At 40.1% G+C, this 22,500-nt stretch overlaps 1 protein-coding gene across 1 annotated transcript in view; it reads left to right on the top strand.

Moving 5' to 3' along the window:
- The window catches only part of LOC128661387 (uncharacterized), a 509,641-nt gene that overhangs the window by 23,966 nt on the left and 463,175 nt on the right, over positions 1 to 22,500 (top strand). The window contains exon 3 of the mRNA XM_053715646.1: positions 19,477 to 22,500. This exon is cut by the window's right edge and continues 222 nt beyond it. Within this exon, the coding sequence (XP_053571621.1) occupies positions 19,477 to 22,500 (3,024 nt within the window). The remainder of the gene's footprint in view (positions 1 to 19,476) is intronic.

Genomic DNA, 22,500 nt, shown 5'->3' with positions numbered 1-22,500 from the left:
TAAAGAAGTGTTGATTGCATTAGATTTGGAGGAGTCTAGTCCTCTTGATACTAAATCTACTAAGCGTTTAAATTCGTTTTTTAAACCTCATGTAGTTATTTAAGAAGTAATTTCTAGGGAATGGAATAGTCTGGGTACTTCATTTACTCCTTCTCCAAGGTTTAAGAAATTGCACCCTGTGCCATCTGATAGATTAGAATTTTGGGACAAAATCCCTAAGGTTGATGGGTCTATTTCTACTCTTGCTAAACGTACTACTATTCCTATGGCGGATAGTACTTCCTTTAAGGATCCTTTAGATAGGAAGCTTGAATCCTTTCTAAGGAGAGCTTATTTATGTTCAGGTAATCTTCTTAGACCTGCTATTTCTTTGGCTGATGTTGCTGCAGCTTCCACTTTCTGGTCGGAGGCTTTAGCGCAACAAGTGTCAGACCATAATGATTATAGCATTGTTAACTTCTTCAACGTGCTAATAACTTTATTTGTGATGCCATTTTCGATATCATCAGCATTGATGTCAGGTATATGTCTTTAGCTATTTTAGCTAGAAGAGCTTTATGGCTTAAATCTTGGAATGCAGATATGACTTCTAAGTCAACGTTGCTTTCTCTTTCTTTCCAAGAAAATACATTATTTGGTTCACAGTTGGATTCTATTATTTCAACTGTTACTGGGGGGAAAGGAACCTTTTTGCCTCAGGACAAAAAATCTAAAGGTAAATATAGGGCTGCTAATCGTTTTCGTTCCTTTCGTCAGAATAAGGAACAGAAGCCTGACCCTTCCCCTAAAGGAACGGTTTCCGTTTGGAAACCTCCAGTCTGGAATAAATCCAAGCCTTTTAGAAAGTCAAAGCCAGCTCCCAAATCCGCATGAAGGTGCGGCCCTCATTCCAGCACAGCTGGTAGGGGGCAGGTTACGATTTTTCAAAGATATTTGGATCAATTCGATTCACAGTCTTTGGATTCAGAACATTGTTTCACAAGGGTACAGAATAGGTTTCAAGGTAAGGCCGTCTGTGAGAAGACTTTTTTCTCTCACGCATTCTAGTAAACCCAGTGAAGGCTCAGGCGTTTCTGAAATGTGTTTCAGACCTAGAGTTGGCTGGGGTAATTGTTCCAGTTCTGGAACGGGGTCTGGGGTTTTACTCAAATCTATTCATTGTACCAAAGAAGGAGAATTCCTTCAGACCAGTTCTGGATCTAAAAATATTGAATAGTTATGTAAGGATACCAACATTCAAAATGGTGACTATAAGGACTATTCTGCCTTTTGTTCAGCAAGGGCATTATATGTCTACAATAGACTTACAGGATGCATATCTTCATATTCCAATTCATCCAGATCACTATCAGTTCCTGAGATTCTCTTTTCTAGACAAGCATTACCAGTTTGTTGCCCTTCCGTTTGGCCTAGCAACAGCTCCAAGGATCTTTTCAAAGGTTCTTGGTGCCCTTCTCTCTGTAATCAGAGAACAGGGTATTGCGGTATTTCCTTATTTGGACGATATCTTGGTACTTGCTCAGTCTTTACATTCTGCAGAATCTCATACGAATCAACTTGTGTTGTTTCTTCAAAGACATGGTTGGAGGATCAATTTACCAAAGAGTTCCTTGATTCCTCAGACAAAGGTAACCTTTTTGGGTTTTCAAATAGATTCAGTGTCCATGACTTTGTCTCTAACAGAAAAGAGACGTCTGAAGTTGGTTTCAGCTTGTCGAAACCTTCAGTCTCAATCATTTCCTTCGGTAGCTTTGTGCATGGAAATTCTAGGTCTCATGACCGCTGCATCGGACGCGATCCCCTTTGCTCGCTTTCACATGAGACCTCTTCAGCTTTGTATGCTGAGCCAGTGGTGCATGGATTATACAAAGATATCACAATTAATATCCTTAAATCCCAATGTTCGATTTTCTCTGACTTGGTGGTTGAATCACCATCGTCTAATTCAAGGGGCCTCTTTTGTTCGTCCAACCTGGACTGTGATCTCAACAGATGCGAGTCTTTCAGGTTGGGGAGCTGTATGGGGATCTGACAGCGCAGGGGGTTTGGGAATTTCAGGAGGCGAAATTACCAATCAACATTTTGGAACTCCGTGCGATTTTCAGAGTTTTTCAGTTCTGGCCTCTTCTGAAGAGAGAATCGTTTATTTGTTTTCAGACCGACAATGTCACAACCGTGGCGTATGTCAATCATCAAGGGGGGACTCACAGTCCTCAGGCTATGAAAGAAGTATCTCGGATACTTGTGTGGGCGGAATCCAGCTCCTGTCTAATCTCTGCGGTTCACATCCCAGGTGTAGACAATTGGGAAGCGGATTATCTCATTCGCCAGACGTTACATCCGGGCGAATGGTCTCTTCACCCAGAGGTATTTCTTCAGATTGTTCAAATCTGGGGACTTCCAGAAATAGATCTGATGGCCTCTCATCTAAACAAGAAACTTCCCAGGTATCGATCCAGGGATCCTCAGGCGGAAGCAGTGGACGCGTTGTCGCTTCCTTGGAATTATCAACCTGCTTATATCTTTCCGCCTCTAGTTCTTCTTCCAAAAGTGATTTCCAAAATTCTAATGGAACGTTCGTTTGTATTGCTGGTGGCTCCAGCATGGCCTCACAGGTTTTGGTATGCGGATCTCATTCGGATGGCAAGTTGCCAACCTTGGACACTTCCGTTAAGGCCAGACCTTCTATCTCAAGGCCCATTTTTCCATCAGGATCTCAAATAATTAAATTTGAAGGTATGGAGATTGAACGCTTGATTCTTAGTCATAGAGGTTTCTCTGACTCAGTGATTAATACTATGATACAGGCCCGTAAATCTGTGTCTAGGAAGATTTATTACTGAGTCTGGAAGACTTACATTTCTTGGTATTCTTCTCATAAATTCTCTTGGCATTCTTTTTGAATTCCTAGATTTTTACAGTTTCTTCAGGATGGTTTGGATAAGGGTTTGTCTGCAAGCTCTTTGAAAGGTCAAATCTCTGCTCTTTCTATTCTTTTTCACAGAAAGATTGCTAATCATCCTGATATTCATTGTTTTGTTCAGGCTTTGGTTCCTATCAAGCCTGTCATTAAGTCAATCTCTCCTCCTTGGAGTCTTAATTTGGTTCTGAGAGCTTTACAGGCTCCTCCGTTTGAACCTATGCATTCTCTGGATATTAAATTACTTTCTTGGAAAGTATTGTTCCTTTTGGCCATTTTTTCTGCTAGAAGAGTTTCTGAGTTATCTGCTCTTTCTTGTGAATCTCCTTTTCTGATTTTTCATCGGGATAAGGCGGTGTTGCGGACTTCATTTAAATTTTTACCTAAGGTTGTGAATTCTAACAACATTAGTGTCCTAATCCTTAGAATTCTATGGAGAAATCTTTATTCTTTGGATGTAGTAAGAGCGTTGAAATATTATGTTGAAGCTACTAAAGGTTTTAGAAAGACTTCTAGTCTATTTGTTATCTTTTCTGGTTCCAGGAAAGGTTAGAAGGCTTCTGCTATTTCCTTGGCATCTTGGTTAAAGTCTTTGATTCATCATGCTTATGTTGAGTCGGGTAAGTCCCCGCCTCAAAGAATTAAGGCTCATTCTACTAGGTCAGTTTCTACTTCCTGGGCTTTTAGGAATGAAGCTTCTGTTGATCAAATTTGCAAAGCAGCAACTTGGTCTTCTTTGCATACTTTTACTAAATTCTACCATTTTGATGTTTTTTCTTCTTCTGAAGCAGTTTTTGGTAGAAAAGTACTTCAGGCAGCTGTTTCAGTTTGATTCTTCTGCTTATAATTTCAGTTTTTTTTCATTATAAGATTAAAACTTTTTGGGTTGTGGATTATTTTCTCAGCGGAATTGGCTGTCTTTATTTCTCTTGTAAGGTGTATCCAGTCCACGGATCATCCATTACTTGTGGGATATTCTCATTCCCAACAGGAAGTTGCAAGAGTACACCCACAGCAGAGCTGTCTATATAGCTCCTCCCCTAACTGCCATATCCAGTCATTCTCTTGCAACTCTCAACAAACATGGAGGTAGTAAGAGAGAAGTGGTGAAATGTAGCTGTTATTTTACTTCAATCAAAAGTTTATTATTTTTAAATAGTACCAAAGTTGTACTATTTTGTTCCAGGCAGAAAAATAGAAGAATCTGCCTGTGATTTCTATTATCTTAGCAGGTTGTAACTAAGATCCATTGCTGTTCTCACACATGACTGAAGAGAGAGATAACTTCAGTGAGGTAATGGCGTGCAGGTTATCCTGCTATGAGGTATGTGCAGTTAAGATTTTTCTAGAAGATGTGAATGCTAGAAAATGCTGCTGTTGCCAAATTTATGTAAGGTAAGCCTGAATACAGTGATTTAATAGCGACTGGTATCATGCTTATTTTCTGAGGTAATACTCTTTTATATTTGCAATATAAAACGTTTGCTGGCATGTTTAAATTTTTTTATAAATACTTTGGTGATAAAACTTTATTGGGGCCTAGTTTTTTCCACATGTCTGTCTTAAATTTGCCTAGAAACAGTTTCTTGAGGCTTTCCACTGTGTTAAGGCCCACAGCAAGGCTGTGGCAGTTTGGTGTGACTGTTAAAAAATGTCTAGATCGTTTTTTTTTTTTTATCCAGTTTTTGAACTAAGGGGTTAATCATCCATTTGCAAGTGGGTGCAATGCTCTGTTAGCCTATTATACACACTGTAAACATTTCGTTTGATTTACTGCCTTTTTTCACTGTTTTTCAAATTCTGACAAAATTTGTTTCTCTTAAAGGCACAGTACCTTTTATTATATTTGCTTGTTAACTTGATTTAAAGTGTTTTCCAAGCTTGCTAGTCTGTATAAACATGTCTGACATAGAGGAAACTCCTTGTTCATTATGTTTAAAAGCCATTGTGGAGCCCCCTCTTAGAATGTGTACCAAATGTACTGATTTCACTTTAAGCAATAAAGATCATATTCTGTCTTTAAAAAATTTATCACCAGAGGAATCTGACGAGGGGGAAGTTATACCGACTAACTCTCCCCACGTGTCAGATCCTTTGACTCCCGCTCAAGGGACTCACGCTCAAATGGCGCCCATAGCGTTTACTTTACAAGACATGGCGGCAGTCATGGATAATACACTGTCAGCGGTATTAGCCAGACTACCTGAATTTAGAGGAAAGCGAGATAGCTCTGGAGTTAGACGAAATACACAGCATACTGACGCTTTAAGAGCTATGTCTGATAATGCCTCACAATATGCAGAAGCTGAAGAAGGAGAGCTTCTTTCTGTGGGTGTTATTTCTGACTCAGGGAAGATGATGCAACCTGATTCTGATATTTCTACATTTAAATTTAAGCTTGAGCACCTCCCCGTGTTACTCAGGGAGGTTTTAGCTGCTCTGAATGATTGTGATACAATTGCAGTGCCAGAGAAATTGTGTAGACTGGATAAATACTATGCAGTGCCGGTGTGTACTGATGTTTTTCCAATACCTAAAAGGTTTACAGAAATTATTACTAAGGAATGGGATAGACCAGGTGTGCCGTTCTCTCCCCCTCCTATTTTTAGAAAAATGTTTCCAATAGACGCCACCACACGGGACTTATGGCAGACAGTTCCTAAGGTGGAGGGAGCAGTTTCTACTCTAGCAAAGCGTACTACTATCCCTGTTGAGGACAGTTGTGCTTTCTTAGATCCAATGGATAAAAAGTTAGAGGGTTACCTTAAGAAAATGTTTATTCAACAAGGTTTTATCCTACAGCCCCTTGCATGCATTGCTCCTGTCACTGCTGCTGCAGCGTTCTGGTTTGAGTCTCTGGAAGAGGCTCTACAGGTAGCGACTCCATTGGAATCATGGTCAGCTGACGTTACTTCAAAGTCTAAGCTGCTTAACATTCCCTTCAAGGGGCAGACCCTATTTGGGCCTGGTTTGAAGGAGATTATTGCTGATATCACTGGAGGAAAAGGTCATGCCCTTCCTCAGGATCGGTCCAAATCAAGTGCCAAACAGTCTAATTTTTTGGGGCTTTTCTAAACTTCAAGGCAAGTGCGGCATCAACTTCCTCTAATGCAAAACAAGAGGGAACTTTTGCTCAGTCCAAGACGGTCTGGAGACCTAACCAGACCTGGAACAAGGGTAAGCAGGCCAAAAAGCCTGCTGCTGCCTCTAAGACGGCATGAAGGAACGGCCCCCTATCCGATAACGGATCTAGTAGGGGGCAGACTTTCGCTCTTCGCCCAGGCGTGGGCAAGAGATATTCAGGATCCCTGGGCGTTGGAAATTATATCCCAGGGGATATCTTCTGGACTTCAAGGCTCCCCCCCCCCCCAAAAGGGAGATTTCACCTTTCACAATTATCTGCAATCCAGATAAAGAGAGAGGCATTCTTACACTATGTACAAGACCTCTTAGTTATGGGACTTATCCATCCAGTTCCAAAGGAGGAACAGGGACAGGGATTTTACTCAAATTTGTTTGTAGTTCCCAAAAAAGAGGGAACCTTCAGACCAATGTTGTATCTAAAGATCTTAAACAAATTCCTCAGAGTTCCATCATTCAAGATGGAGACTATTCGTACCATCCTACCTATGATCCAGGAGGGTCAATACATGACTACAGTGGATTTAAAGGATGCTTATCTTCACATTCCGATACACAGAGATCATCATCGGTTTCTCAGGTTTGCCTTCCTAGACAGGCATTACCAGTTTGTAGCTCTTCCCTTTGGGTTAGCTACAGCCCCAAGAATTTTTACGAAGGTTCTGGGGTCGCTTCGGGTGGTCCTAAGGCCGCGGGGCATAGCAGTGGCCCCTTATTTAGACGACATCCTAATTCAGGCGTCAAACTTCCAAATTGCCAAGTCTCATACGGACATAGTGTTGGGATTTCTGAGGTCGCATGGGTGGAAGGTGAACGAGGAAAAGAGTTCTCTTTCCCCCCTTACAAGAGTTTCCTTCCAAGGGACTCTGATAGACTCTGTAGAAATGAAAATTTACCTGACGGAGTCCAGGTTATCAAAACTTCTAAATTCCTGCTGTGTTCTTTATTCCATCCCTCGCCCTTCGGTGGCTCAGTGCATGGAAGTAATCGGCTTAATGGTAGCGGCAATGGACATAGTGCCGTTTGCACGCCTACATCTCAGACCGCTGCAACTCTGCATGCTCAGTCAGTGGAATGGGGATTACACAGATTTGTCCCCTCTACTAAATCTGGATCAAGAGACAAGAGATTCTCTTCTCTGGTGGCTATCTCGGGTCCATCTGTCCAAAGGTATGACCTTTCGCCGGCCAGATTGGACAATTGTGACGATAGATGCCAGCCTTCTAGGTTGGGGTGCAGTCTGGAACTCCCTGAAGGCTCAGGGATCGTGGACTCAGGAGGAGTCACTCCTTCCAATAAACATTCTGGAACTAAGAGCGATATTCAATGCTCTTTAGGCTTGGCCTCATTTAGCGACAATGAGGTTCATCAGATTTCAGTCGGACAACATCACGACTGTGGCTTACATCAACCATCAAGGGGGAACAAGGAGTTCCCTAGTGATGTTAGAAGACTCAAAGATAATTCGTTGGGCAAAGATTCCCTCTTGCCACCTATCAGCTATCCATATCCCAGGTGTAGAGAACTGGGAGGTGGATTTTCTAAGTCGTCAGACTTTTCATCCGGGGGAGTTGGATCTCCATCCGGAGGTGTTTGCTCAATTGGTTCATTGTTGGGGCAAACCAGAACTGGATCTCAAGGCGTCTCGCCAGAACACCAAGCTTCCTTGTTACTGATCCAGGTCCAGGGACCCCAACGCAACGCTGATAGATGCTCTAGCAGCGCCTTGGTCCTTCAACCTGGCTTATGTGTTTCCACCGTTTCCTCTGCTCCCTCGTCTGATTGCCAAAATCAAGCAGGAGAGAGCATCGGTGATCTTGATTGCGCCTGCGTGGCCATGCAGGACTTGGTATGCAGATCTGGTGGACATGTCATCTTTTCCACCATGGACTCTGCCGCTGAGACAGGACCTTCTACTTCAAGGTCCTTTCAACCATCCAAATCTAATTTCTCTGAGGCTGACTGCCTGGAGATTGAACGCTTGATTTTATCAAAGCGTGGTTTCTCCGAGTCAGTCATTGATACCTTAATTCAGGCACGAAAGCCTGTCACCAGGAAAATCTATCATAAGATATGGCGGAAATATCTTTATTGGTGTGAATCCAAGGGCTACTCATGGAGTAAAGTCAGGATTCCCAGGATATTATCTTTTCTCCAAGAAGGATTGGAGAAAGGATTGTCAGCTAGTTCCTTAAAGGGACAGATTTCTGCTCTGTCTATTCTTTTGCACAAGCGTCTGGCGGATGTCCCAGACGTTCAGGCATTTTGTCAGGCTTTAGTTAGAATCAAGCCTGTGTTTAAACCTGTTGCTCCACCATGGAGTTTAAATTTGGTTCTTAAAGTTCTTCAGGGGGTTCCGTTTTAACCTCTTCATTCCATAGATATCAAACTTTTATCTTGGAAAGTTATTTTTTTGGTAGCTATTTCCTCGGCTCGTAGAGTTTCAGAGTTATCTGCCTTACAATGTGATTCTCTTTATCTGATCTTCCATGTAGATAAGGTAGTTCTGCGTACCAAACCTGGGTTTTTACCTAAGGTGGTATCTAATAATATCAATCAAGAGATTGTTGTTCCGTCTTTGTGTCCTAATCCTTCTTCAAAGAAGGAACGTCTATTACACAATCTGGACGTGGTTCGTGCTTAAGTTTTACTTACAAGCTACTAAAGATTTTCGTCAAACATCTGCTTTGTTTGTTGTCTACTCTGGACAGAGGAGAGGTCAAAAGGCTTCGGCAACCTCTCTTTCTTTTTGGCTAAAAAGCATAATCCGCTTAGCTTATGAGACTGCTGGCCAGCAGCCTCCAGAAAGGATTACAGCTCATTCTACTAGAGCTGTGGCTTCCACATGGGCCTTTAAAAATGAGACTTCTGTTGAACAGATCTGCAAGGCGGCGACTTGGTCTTCGCTTCATACTTTTTCAAAATTCTACAAATTTGATACTTTTGCTTCTTCGGAGGCTTTTTTTGGGAGAAATGTTTTACAGGCAGTGGTACCTTCCGTTTAAGTACCTGCCTTGTCCCTCCCTTCATCCGTGTACTTTAGCTTTGGTATTGGTATCCCACAAGTAATGGATGATCCGTGGACTGGATACACCTTACAAGAGAAAACATAATTTATGCTTACCTGATAAATTTATTTCTCTTGTGGTGTATCCAGTCCACGGCCCGCCCTGTCATTTTAAGGCAGGTATTTTTTAATTTTAAACTACAGTCACCACTGCACCCTATGGTTTCTCCTTTCTCTGTTTGTTTTCAGTCGAATGACTGGATATGGCAGTTAGGGGAGGAGCAGGGGAGGAGCTATATAGACAGCTCTGCTGTGGGTGTCCTCTTGCAACTTCCTGTTGGGAATGAGAATATCCCACAAGTAATGGATGATCCATGGACTGGATACACCACAAGAGAAATAAATTTATCAGGTAAGCATAAATTGTTTTTATCCCTCCCTCTCTAGTGACTCTTGCGTGGAAGTTCCACATCTTGGGTATCTGCTATCCCATACGTCACTAGCTCATGGACTCTTGCTAATTACATGAAAGAAAACATAATTTATGTAAGAACTTACCTGATAAATTCATTTTTCATATTAGCAAGAGTCCATGAGGCCCACCCTTTTTGTGGTGGTTATGATTTTTTTGTATAAAGCACAATTATTCCAATTCCTTATTTTTGATGCTTTCGCTCCTTTCTTATCACCCCACTTCTTGGCTATTCGTTAAACTGAATTGTGGGTGTGGTGAGGGGTGTATTTATAGGCATTTTGAGGTTTGGGAAACTTTGCCCCTCCTGGTAGGAATGTATATCCCATACGTCACTAGCTCATGGACTCTTGCTAATATGAAAGAAATGAATTTATCAGGTAAGTTCTTACGTAAATTATATTTTTTATTTGCATACTGTTTCTTTTACAAAGATATGACGAGTCCACGGATTTTATCCTTACTTGTGGGATATTAACCTCCTGCTAACAGGAAGTGGCAAAGAGCACCACAGCAGAGCTGTATATATAGCCCCTCCCCTTCCTCTCCACCCCCAGTCATTCTCTTTGCCTGTGTTATACTAGGAAGACATGGTAAAGTGAGGTGTTAGTTTTAGTTTCTTCAATCAAGAAGTTTTTTATTTTAAATGGTACCGGTGTGTACTATTTTCATCAGGGGGATATGGAAGAAGATTTCTGCCCTTAGGTTTGATGATCTTAGCATTTGTAACTAAGATCCACGCTGGTTCCCACAAGACTTCTGAAGGTAACCATGAGACATCTTCAGTGTGGAGACTGGTTTCATGCTACAAGCAGCATTAAGTTATGTGCAGCCTTTTTTTCTGAGGAGACTTGGTGTATCAGAACTGGCTGGCATTATTTCCCTGTATGGGAATGGGGTAAGCAGTAAAACCTATTTTAATAAGAGGGGTGTTACTGGAGTCCCTATTTTATATTTATCATTAGTTGATATTTGGGCATTATGTGACATGGGAGATGATATAAAAAACAATGTTTTATGTTTTTTATTTTTAGCACTTAAAACTTATTGGTTTTATGCTTGAGGGTTATATTGTGTGTGTATTTTTACTTTAGTGCAAAACTGCATTTCCATGCGGTGTTGTTTGGGCCTACTCTGACTTTTGACCTTAAGGGGCGGAGCCTATTTTGGCGCAATTTCTTCAGGCTTAGCAGCAGCAAACAGTAACTCGATGGCTCCTGGACTGTGTAGCTGGTCTGAAGGGTTGGAAACTTGATTCGAAGTACCCTGGGGGCAGTTAGGCGCCACAGCAGAGCTGTGGCGAGGTGCAAAGTTTATTTTTATCTATCTTTTAACTACATGTTGATATAAGTACTTCTAAAGCCTTATTTCTGCCCTTGCTTCTGGGTGCAGTAATTTTTGGATTAACCAACGATATTAAGTTAAATTTGGGAATAATTTAACATTTTTTGTGCATTTTGGAAAAATTGTTCACTTTTTCTTTTCTTAAAGGCACAGTACACGTTTTTTCTAATGTTTATTTTATGCTATAAATAAGTGTTTAAACGACTTTTGTGGTATTACTAGTCTGTTCAACATGTCTGACATTGAGGTTTCTCATTGTTCTATGTGTTTAGAAGCTATTGTGCAACCCCCTCTAACATTGTGTAACTTTTGTCCTGAAAGGGCTTTACAATGTAAAAAACATATTTTAAATAAAGTAAGTGTGCCTAGGGATGATACTCAGTCTGAAGAGAATCAGGATATGCCATCCAATTCTCCCCAATTGTCACATCCTTTTATGCCCACACAAGCGACGCCTAGTACTTCTAGTGCGTCTAATTCCTTTACTCTGCAGGAGATGGCTGCAGTTATGTCAACTACCCTTACAGAGGTATTGTCTAAACTACTAGTGTTGCAGGGTAAACGCAGTAGGTCAAGTATTAATGTAAATACTGAATCCTCTGATGCTTTATTAGCTATTTCCAATGTTCCCTCAGAGTGCTCTGAGTTGGGGATCAGGGAATTACTGTCTGAGGGTGAAATTTCTGATTCAGGGAATGTTTTGCCTCAGACAGATTTGGATGCTATGTCATTTAAATTTAAGCTTGAACACCTCCGCCTGTTGCTTAGGGAGGTTTTAGCGACTCTGGATGATTGTGATCCTATTGTGATTGCTCCAGAGAAATTGTGTAAAAGTGATAAATATTTGGAAGTTCCTACTTACACTGATGTTTTTCCGGTTCCTAAGAGAATTTCGGAAATTAAGGATCCTATGGATAAGAAATTAGAGGGTCTACTAAAGAAATTATTTATTCATCAGGGATTTCTTTTACAACCTACGGCTTGCATTGTTCCAGTAACTACTGCAGCAGCTTTTTGGTTTGAGGCTCTAGAAGAGTCTCTTAAGGTTGAGACTCCATTAGATGACATTCTAGATAGAATTAAAGCTCTTAAGCTAGCTAATTCTTTTATTACTGATGCCATTTTTCAAATTGCTAAATTAGCGGCAAAAAATGCAGGATTTGCTATTTTAGCACGTAGAGCATTGTGGCTCAAATCTTGGTCTGCTGATGTGTCAACAAAACATAAGCTTTTAGCTATTCCCTTTAAAGGTAAGACCCTTTTTGGGCCAGAATTGAAGGAGATCATTTCTGATATTACAGGAGGTAAGGCCATGCCCTACCTCAGTATAGGTCGGTTAAAATGAGGGGTAAACAGAATAATTTTCGTTCCTTTCGGAACTTTAAAGGAGGACCCCCCGCTTCTTCTTCTTCCACAAAGCAGCATGAAGGGGTGGCCCCCGATCCGGGACTGGATCTAGTAGGGGGCAGACTTTCTTTCTTTGCTCAGGCTTGGGCAAGAGATGTTCAGGATTCCTGGGCACTAAAATAGTGACCCACGGTTATAAATTGGAATTCAAGGATTTTCTCCCAAGAGGGAGCTTTCATCTTTCAAAATTATCTGCAAACCAGATAAAGAGAGAGGCATTCTTATGCTGTGTAAAAGACCTTTTTGCTATGGGAGTAATCTGTCCTGTTCCAAAATTGGAACGGGACAGGGGTTTTACTCAAAGACCCATTTTGGACCTCAAGTGTCTAAACAAATTTCTAAGAGTTCCATCATTCAAGATGGAGACAATTCGAATGATTTTGCCAATGATCCAGGAGGGTCAATATATGACTACCGTGGATTTCAAGGAAGCTTACCTTCATATTCCAATCCACAAAGATCATCATCGGTTTCTAAGGTTTGCCTTCTTGGACAAACATTATCGGTTCGTGGCTCTTCCTTTCGGGTTGGCCACAGCACCCAGAATCTTCACAAAGGTTCTAGGGTCTCTTTTGGCGATTCTCAGACCGCAAGAGATAGCCGTGGCGCTTTATCTGGATGATATTCTGATTCAGGCGTTAACATATCATCTGACAAAATCTCACAGGGACACAGTGTTGTCTTTTCTGAGAACTCACGGCTGGAAGGTGAACATAGAGAAGAGTTCACTTGTTCCACAGACAAGGGTTCCTTTCTTGGGAACTCTGATAGACTCGGTAGCCATGAAAGTATTTCTGACGGAGGTCAGAAAATCAAAGATTTTGAATGCTTGCCGAGCACTTCTGTCCATTCCTCAGCCATCAGTGGCTCAGTGTATGGAGGTAATCGGATTAATGGTAGCGGCAATGGACATCGTTCCGTTTGCTCGCTTTCATCTCAGACCACTGCAACTGTGCATGCTCGGTCAGTGGAATGGGGATTATGCGGATTTATCTCCAAAGATAATTCTGGATCAAGAGACCAGAAACTCTCTTCTTTGGTGGTTGTTGCCAGATCATCTGTCCCAGGGGACTTGTTTCCACAGACCCTCGTTGGTGATGGTGACAACAGATGCCAGCCTTCTGGGCTGGGGTGCAGTTTGGAACTCCCTGAAGGCTCAGGGTGTTTGGACTCAGGTGGAGTCTCTACTTCCAATCAATATTCTGGAACTGAGAGCAATATTCAATGCGCTTCAGGCGTGGCCTCAGTTGGCTTCGGCCAAATTCATCAGATTCCAGTCGGACAACATAACGACTGTGGTATATGTCAATCATCAGGGGGGGAACAAGGAGTTCCTTAGTGATGATAGAAGTATCCAAGATAATCAGTTGGGCAGAGGCCCACTCTTGTCATCTGTCGGCGATCTACATTCCAGGGGTAGAGAACTGGGAAGCAGATTTTCTAAGTCGACAGACTTTTCTTCCGGGGGAGTGGGAACTTAGGTATTTGCCTCATTGATTCTCAGATGGGGCAGACCGGAATTGGATTTGATGGCATCTCGTCAGAATGCCAAGCTTCCAAGATACGGATCCCAGTCAAGGGATCCTCAGGCCGAACTGATAGATGCCTTGGCAGTACCTTGGTTGTTCAGCCTAGCTTATGTGTTTCCACCGTTTCCTTTCCTCCCACGTGTGATTGCTCGAATCAAACAGGAGAGAGCTTCAGTGATCCTGATAGCGCCTGCGTGGCCACGCAGGACTTGGTATACGGATCTAGTGAACACAGAAGTATAGCGCTAATAGCTGAAAGAGAACTAAGCCACTCTAAAACAGTCACCCCAGGACTGTCACAATAGGAACAAGATGTAAGGAATATGAGGGCGCTAAAAGCTAAGTTCCCACCACACTTAGTCAAATAACAAGAAATACAACGATATTAAAGTTAATACCTTTACTTCACAATAAAATACAATTAATTATAACAATAAACATAAAAATATGGATAATCTGATAGAGGGGACGTCTCCCTTAAAAAAACTGGAATACCACCTTAAAAACACGTGAAAGAAATTCCTTGAAAAATGTATTAAATGAGCGTGATAATGATTCAGTGAATATGTTACAATGTTAATATCGATCTTAGAGTGAATCAGTCACAATTTATGTAACAAAGTTCCTTGTGTTGGCTGATCAAAAAGTGTTACAGTTCATCAGATAGTGTCAGTGTGAAATAAGTTGTAATTAAGTTGTTCATATGACCCCCTAGGAAGTTATTAAGCGATCATGTTAAACACCTTAAAATCAGGTTTCCTTTGTACTCACACTTATCCAAATGACTGTGATAACGATTTTTTGGCTCACACTGTTGGAGATTATTACAAGTAGGCAATATCTTCCAATGTATTAGTAACCTTTCTTGCTTGCTTGAGTCGGCTGAACCCGGTCAGCGTGATTGGAGACTGCTTGTTTTACTCCAAACTCCTTATGCGCCCTGATTTTAAGGTGTTTAACATGATCGCTTAACATCTTCCTAGGGGGTCATATGAACAACTTAATTACAACTTATTTCACGCTGACACTATCTGATGAACTGTAACACTTTTTGATCAGCCAACACAAGGAACTTTGTTACATAAATTGTGACTGATTCACTCTAAGATCGATATTAACATTGTAACATATTCACTGAATCATATTATCACGCTCATTTAATACATTTTTCAAGGAATTTCTTTCACGTTTTTTTTAAGGTGGTATTCCAGTTTTTTAAGGGAGACGTCCCCTCTATCAGATTATCCATATTTTTATGTTTATTGTTATAATTAATTGTATTTTATTGTGAAGTAAAGGTATTAACTTTAATATCGTTGTATTTCTTGTTATTTGACTAAGTGTGGTGGGAACTTAGCTTTTAGCGCCCTCATTTTCCTTACATCTTATACGGATCTAGTGGACATGTCCTCTCTGCCACCGTGGAAACTTCCGTTGGGACAGGACCTTCTCATTCAAGGTCCTTTCCAACATCCAAATCTAATTTCTCTGCAACTGACTGCATGGAGATTGAACGCTTGATTTTATCGAAGCGAGGATTCTCTGATTCAGTTATCAATACTTTGATACAGGCTAGAAAGCCTGTCACTAGAAAGATATATCATAAGATATGGCGTAAATATCTTTATTGGTGTGAATCCAAGGGTTACTCATGGAGTAAAGTTAGGGTTCCTAGGATTTTGTCTTTTCTCCAAGAAGGATTGGAAAAAGGGTTATCAGCAAGTTCCTTAAAGGGACAAATTTCAGCTTTGTCAATTCTGTTTCACAAACGTTTGGCAAATGTATCAGATGTTCAGTCTTTTTGTCAGGCTCTATCTAGAATTAAGCCTGTACTTAGACCTATTACTCCTCCCTGGAGTTTGATTTTAGTTCTTCGAGTTCTGCAAGGGGTTCCGTTTGAACCTATGCATTCCATAGATATTAAACTATTATCTTGGAAAGTTCTTTTTTTGGTTGCTATTTCTTCTGCTCGAAGAGTTTCTGAGCTTTCAGCATTACAGAGTGATTCACCTTATCTCATATTTCATTCTGATAAGGTGGTTTTACGTAACAAACCTGGGTTCCTTCCTAAGGTTGTTTTGAATAAGAATTTTAATCAGGAAATTGTTGTTCCTTCCTTGTGTCCTAATCCTCCTTCTAAGAAGGAGCGTCTGTTACATAACTTGGACGTGGTCCGTGCCTTAAAGTTTTACTTACAGGCAACTAAGGATTTCTGTCAATCATCTTCATTATTCATTGTTTATTCTGGAAAGCGTAGGGGTTAGAAAGCTACGGCTACCTCTTTCTTTTTGGCTGAGAAGTATCATCCGCCTGGCATATGAGACTGCTGGACAGCAGCCTCCTGAAAGAATTACGGCTCATTCTACTAGGGCTGTGGCTTCCACATGGGCTTTTAAAAATTATGCATCTGTGGAACAGATTTGTAAGGCTGCGACTTGGTCGTCCCTTCACACTTTTTCCAAATTTTCCAAATTTGATACTTTTGCTTCTTCTGAGGCTATCTTTGGGAGAAAGGTTCTTCAAGCAGTGGTTCCTTCCGTTTAGGTTCCTGTCTTGTCCCTCCCTTTCATCCGTGTCCTATTGCTTTAGTATTGGTTTCCCACAAGTAAGGATGAAATCCGTGGACTCGTCATATTTTTTTAAACGAAAACTAAATTTATGCTTTCCTGATGAATTACTTTCTTTTACGATATGACGAGTCCATGGCCCTCCCTGTTATTTTAAGACAGGTTTTCAAAAAATAAAATAAACCTGTCTTGTCCCTCCCTTTCATCCGTGTCCTATTGCTTTAGTATTGGTTTCCCACAAGTAAGGATGAAATCCGTGGACTCGTCATATTTTTGTAAAAGAAAACTAAATTTATGCTTTCCTGATGAATTACTTTCTTTTACGATATGACGAGTCCATGGCCCTCCCTGTTATTTTAAGACAGGTTTATTTTATTTTTTGAAAACTTCAGCCACCTCTGCACCTTTTTAGCCTTTCCTTTTCTCTTCCTATAACCTTCGGCCGAATGACTGAGGGTGGAGGGGAAGGGGAGGGGCTATATATACAGCTCTGCTGTGGTGCTCTTTGCCACTTCCTGTTAGCAGGAGGTTAATATCCCACAAGTAAGGATGAAATCCGTGGACTCGTCATATCGTAAAAGAAAGTAATATATCAGGAAAGCATAAATTTAGTTTTTTGACTCTTCCGCATTTTAACACGCGTATTTTGAAGCATGCTAGTTTTTTTCTGCATACTTTTTTCACACATTCTGGTTTCCTGGTCTGCAGGCATCGACATTATGTTGTGTGTACTTTTTAGTGCCCTTTTCTATTATATATAACGTAAGTTAGAGGTGTGCATCCCTTTTACAAGTGTGCTGTCTGTATGCAAGATTGTATTATTGTTTGATATTGATAGTGATTTTTCAAGTTTTTTTTTCATAAGGGGTATGTGTTCCCCTTAAAGGTATATGGTACCCAATTTTTTTCTTTTATATTTTTTCAGATAGAGCATGCAATTTTGGTAAACTTTCTAATTTACTCCTATTATCAATTTTTTTCGTCTAAGTTCTCTTAGTATCTTTATTTGGAAAGCAAGAATGTAGGCTTAGGAGTCTGCCCATTTTTAGTTTACCACCTGGGTAACGCTGGCTGATTGGTAGCAAAATGTTTATTTCCTTCCTTGAGGGCTTATTTTGCAAACAAGTTATATTTTCAAACCAGTGATATTTATTGCTGATGTGGCTGTTGCTTGATCTTTGTCTTTCTGGGCAATTTTCTTTTGATTCTGCCAGTGAGATTTTTTTTTTAAACCTCTTATGTTGTTTTTATTTGCAAAAGCATTCTTTTGTCGTTTTTCTCACGCTTGCAGATTTAAATGTAGCCACCTATCAGCAAGGAGTAAATTGGAAAGTTGCTTAAAATAGCATGATCTATCTGAAGAGAAAAAATATGTAGGTTTCATATCCATTTAACACTTTGCTTTTCTTCAGGATTAGTAGTCTAATGGTATATTTATGCTCAGATTTGTGTTTTGTCCCTTTCATCTCTTGGTTTAATCTGGAAATAGAATTGTATTTGCTAAATGTTTAAGGGCATTTTGCTGTACGCTTGCAAGGCTGCAAAGCTAGATACCAGACCAATTTGTTTTTTTCTGAGGAATGCTGACAGGTTCAATGCCCATTAATCTAATTGGAACAGGCCCAATTAGTTTAAGATCTTATCCTCATTTAAGTTTGCATGTAGGTGCATCCAGGTGGATTCTTTTGGCTGCGTGCAGCCAACATTCTTTTGGCTGCCTCGCGATTCCTTTGAAGTTGCGTGCGCAACTGGCGACGGACGCGATTATAGTATAGATGCTAACAATAGTTAGGTTTCCAGACAAACTTGTAATTTGTTACTGTCGCTGTTTCTAGGAAATTAAGATAATTTCTGCTTTTTCTTTGGCTTCTTGGTTAAAGTTTTCTTGGAGGCAGCTCATTCCCCACCTAGATGGATTTCTGCTAATTTTTTTAGACTAGTTGCCCCTTCTTGTGTTTTTTTAGAATGTTTCATCAGTGGACCAATTTTTGCTAGTGAGCTATTTAGTCTTTTTTGCATTTTTTTTTCCTATTATTTTAATGTGCTTGCTTCTTCTGAGACAGCCTTTGGTAGGGTGTCCTTCAAGCAGTTGTCTCAGGTTGATTTATTGTTGCCTGTTTGTTATTCTTGCCTTTTCTATTAGGGTTGTGGATTTAGTTTCTCAGTTAAAAAAAAAAGATGTTTCTTAGATCCCACCATTTTCTGGTATTACTTATGGACTCCACAGCTTGGGTATTGGTTCCCAGGAGTAATGGATCATGGACTCTCACCACCTGTATGAAACAAAACATTTAACCTTATTCATTTCTTTCTTGGTGGTGAGTGTCCATGAGACCCCACTTTTTTTTCTGCTCCTATTTTGTTGGCTCACGTTACTTTTCCTTCCTCTTTGTGCTTGGCTATACTTTAGACTGAGGTACTGGTAAGTTGGGAGTGGTTTTATAGAGTTCTTGGGGTTTAGGAATCTTTGTCTCCTCCTAGTGGTAGGGAAGAGCAATTCCCAGGAGTAATGGAACTAGGACTCTCACCACCATGAAAGAAATTATTTTATTAAGTATAAATTGTGTTGTGTTTTTTTGTTGGTTTCATTTTTTTTTTTTTCATGTTTTCCTTTCCAACGCAAGCCATTCAGAATAGTATACTGAGTAAATTTGTAACAGTCTTTTTCTTTTTTTGTCAGAACACCATGACTGTGTCTGTGTTTTAATCTAAAAGAGCACTCCAATTAATTAGTCCTGTATGTGCTCTGGGTTGGCTTTATCTATATCTGCAGCTTTTGCAGGCTAATATGGGAATCATTTATGGGAATGTACTTAGGAGGGTAATAGATAAAGTTTTTGTAATCAGTGTCTTTGGTAGTTTGACATAGAAGACATTACTTTAGTACAAGTGGTGCATTGCTTTTAGCCTGATTTAACTTATTGCTTTTATTCAGTGATACGTTTAAAAACTGTGTTGATTTGGTATGGGTTAAATAGGACACTTTTTTTAAATGGGCTATATCCATAAAACAGTTGGGTGCTAGCAGATTTTTTTTATGGTAAGTTGCTAAGTTTAGCGCACTTCATGTATGCCTGTTATACCTACAGCATCTATAAAACAAGCTTACAAAAAATGTGACCGCAAATTTGGCAGAACAAAAACTCCAGTAGTGCCTGTTTCAGATGACTTCACTGATCTTCCTTTGAGCAGGCAGACTTCAATACCGTCTCCTGTGGAAGATGCATATACTTCTGATATATCGACCAGAGCCAAAGCTCTGCATAAAAAGGCACATGAAGTAATGGAAAGCAGAAGAGAACAATCAAAAGACAGTTGGGATCAGGAAGGTAATCAAGCAGTAATGAAGAAGAAAAAGAAGAAGCCTAAACAGAAGAAGATCTATCCACCAAAAGGAACAGAACTTTTTGGCAGTGATACCCTTGTAAATACTAAAACTCATACTGAGGAATCTAAATCAGGTACTGATGCTCAGTTTGTGGAACAAGGCATATCCAAACCAATGGCAGGTGCAAGGAAAGATCAGCTCTTGAAAAATGAAGCAGCTGATATGGTTGCGAATCCACTTACTGATGTAAATGAGAAGTTAAACCTGTCCCCAGCTACTGTTCTGATGGTAGAAAAGGGAATGGGTCAAGTAGAAGTAAAGGAGAGGGACCCATCACGTAAAGAAAGGTTAGACCCCATTGCTCAAAATGTTGAGGGTAAAGATCAGTCCACTTCTTCTACTGTTCTAATTGAAGACCTAACAAAAGAATCTATCTTTAAAGGTAAACAGTTTGCAGAGTTTCAGCCTGTAATTTTAGATGAAGCTAAGGTATCAAAAACTCTAGTGGAGTCTAAAAGTGAACCTGTTGACAAAGACTTTTTTAAATGCCCATATTTAAAGCAAAAGCTTATTGAATCTACGCTGTCTAATAAAACTGATAGACAAGGAAGCAATACAAATGAAGGAATCATTGAGGAGCCAAAGGAAAATGTTAAAGATCCCCCTCTAGAGAAAGGTACTGACGAATCACTGCTTACAGTTACGGCAATGTGCGATAACCACATAAAGACAGAGAAACAAGGGGTTGAGCATCAATCTCTGAATAGTCGAGAGCAAATGGCAAGTTTAAAAACTGAGACAACAAAATCACAGAGACAATTAAATAAAGAAGTTGATTCTCTTGAATCTCAATTGAAATCAGAGCATATGCTTGTAGAGGATCCTGTTAAAATAAGGCAAACTTTAAGAGATGAGCTTTATCCCATGTCTGTTAAAGAATTCCCTTTAGATAGAAAGCTTGAAACTAAAGCTGTTCCCCTTGGATATAAAGTTAAAAGCAAGAAAGGCAAAGTAAAAGTTAATTATAATATAGCAGAATCCCCCAAATCTGGCATGTATGAAAGCATAGGTGTTATGGAAGTGACAGAAGGGAGTTTAGTAGGCTTCCTTAAGACCGATAAAGAAGAGATGAGCAAAGACGTTCTATTGCTTACAAGCATTGGAGATGCAAGTAGTATTCATGATGTAACTGCAAAGCAGACCTTTGACCAGGAGCCTTCAGTACTAATGCTAGTTACTGATTCTAGCAAAACACCATATGACACAACAGTAAAATGTGACACACTTAAGACAGAGTGTGACAGAGGAAATAGTTCAGAACTCAAATCTGAGTGTAAGCTGCCACTGACAAAGTTGGAACAGGAATCCACAGAACCAGAAGTTAAAGAGTCTCTGAAAAATGAAGCAAAAAGCATTTTTTCTGACCAGAGCAAAACTGAGAGTAAGATTGCTCAGACTGATCAGAAGTGTCCCAGTTTGAGTGAAGTGGGCAATCAAATAGATCTTGCCAAAGAGAACTTTTTTTCGAACTATAAAGTGAAAAGTAAGAAAGGCAAAGCAAAAGCCAGTGGAATTAGTTTACCTCCTGTAGAATCAGGTGGGACAGCTGATCAACGGATCACAGAGGATAAAAAAAAATATGATAAAGTGGGGTCACGTATAACATTTATGGATAAAGGCCCTGGTTATGAAATTAAAAAGAAATCTGAACGTGCTTCTTTGAAACGTCCACACAGCTCAGAGGAAACAAAAAATGTTATGTTAGCAACAAAAGACAAAACAAAAGATGAAGGTAAAATAACTGAAGACCTTGCTCTAAGTGCCCCCAAAGGTCCCTTTGTTCCATCCTTACAAAAGATGAAACTTAATGATCATGCTAACGATAAAGACAGCAAACATGAACAACTTACTGAAAAGTTTAAGCCAGTTTTGCTGACTTCCCCTACAGTTTGCATTAAGGCAGACCAGGCATTGTCTCAAGATAGCACTTTAGAAAAGCCCAGTGATGACTTTTTGTCTCTTCTTAATGAAGATATTTTAATACTCACCTCAGGGACTCCTAATATAGCTGTTAAAGATTTAGAAGTATCAGTAACTGAAATCCATGAGCCAGTAAACGATACTGAGGATAAAGACCGGTTAGATCAAAAACATTCTACAAACCCGGTGCCATCAATAGATAAAGAGAAAGACACAAAGCAAGTAAACATTGCTTCTGCACATGTAGCCAGCTGCCAAATTGTTGCAGTGTTGGATGCAGGGAAACAAAGTACTGTGGTTCAGTCTGAACCAAATGATTATTTAGATCAGGTTGGTCTGACAGAAGTACTGTCTCCACTTCATAGTAGTTTGAATATTCAAGCCATTGAATCGCCAGATACTCCTCTAGACACCTCTCTGGCCGATTCAATAAACATTCTAGAATGCCCTTCTTTAATGCCCCAGTCTGATTTACAGCATGCTGTTGATCTACCAGATGTTGGTTCTCTTGTACAAAAAGCAAAGGTTGATCCTGTAGAGAAGTTAAATTTCTCAGAGTTAACATCTAAAGTGGAAAATGACCTTGGTACTTTAAGTACGCGACAATTACAGACAGAGGAAATGTATCTACAATTTGATTTAAAACATGAGCAGTGTTTAGATGCCAAATTAAATGAACTTCTAAAAGATAATGTTGGGACAGAGGTAAAACTTGTTAAAATAAGTTCCTCAAATGACTTGGAGACTTTAGATTTACATAAGGCCACAGAAGATACCAATGAGAAGACTAGTGTCCCACATATAG

Source organism: Bombina bombina, chromosome 5 (assembly GCF_027579735.1).
Source record: "Bombina bombina isolate aBomBom1 chromosome 5, aBomBom1.pri, whole genome shotgun sequence".
Taxonomy (NCBI): Eukaryota; Metazoa; Chordata; class Amphibia; order Anura; family Bombinatoridae; genus Bombina; species Bombina bombina.
Note: the sequence above shows the minus strand (reverse complement) of the source record. Positions and strands in the feature narration are given on the sequence as shown.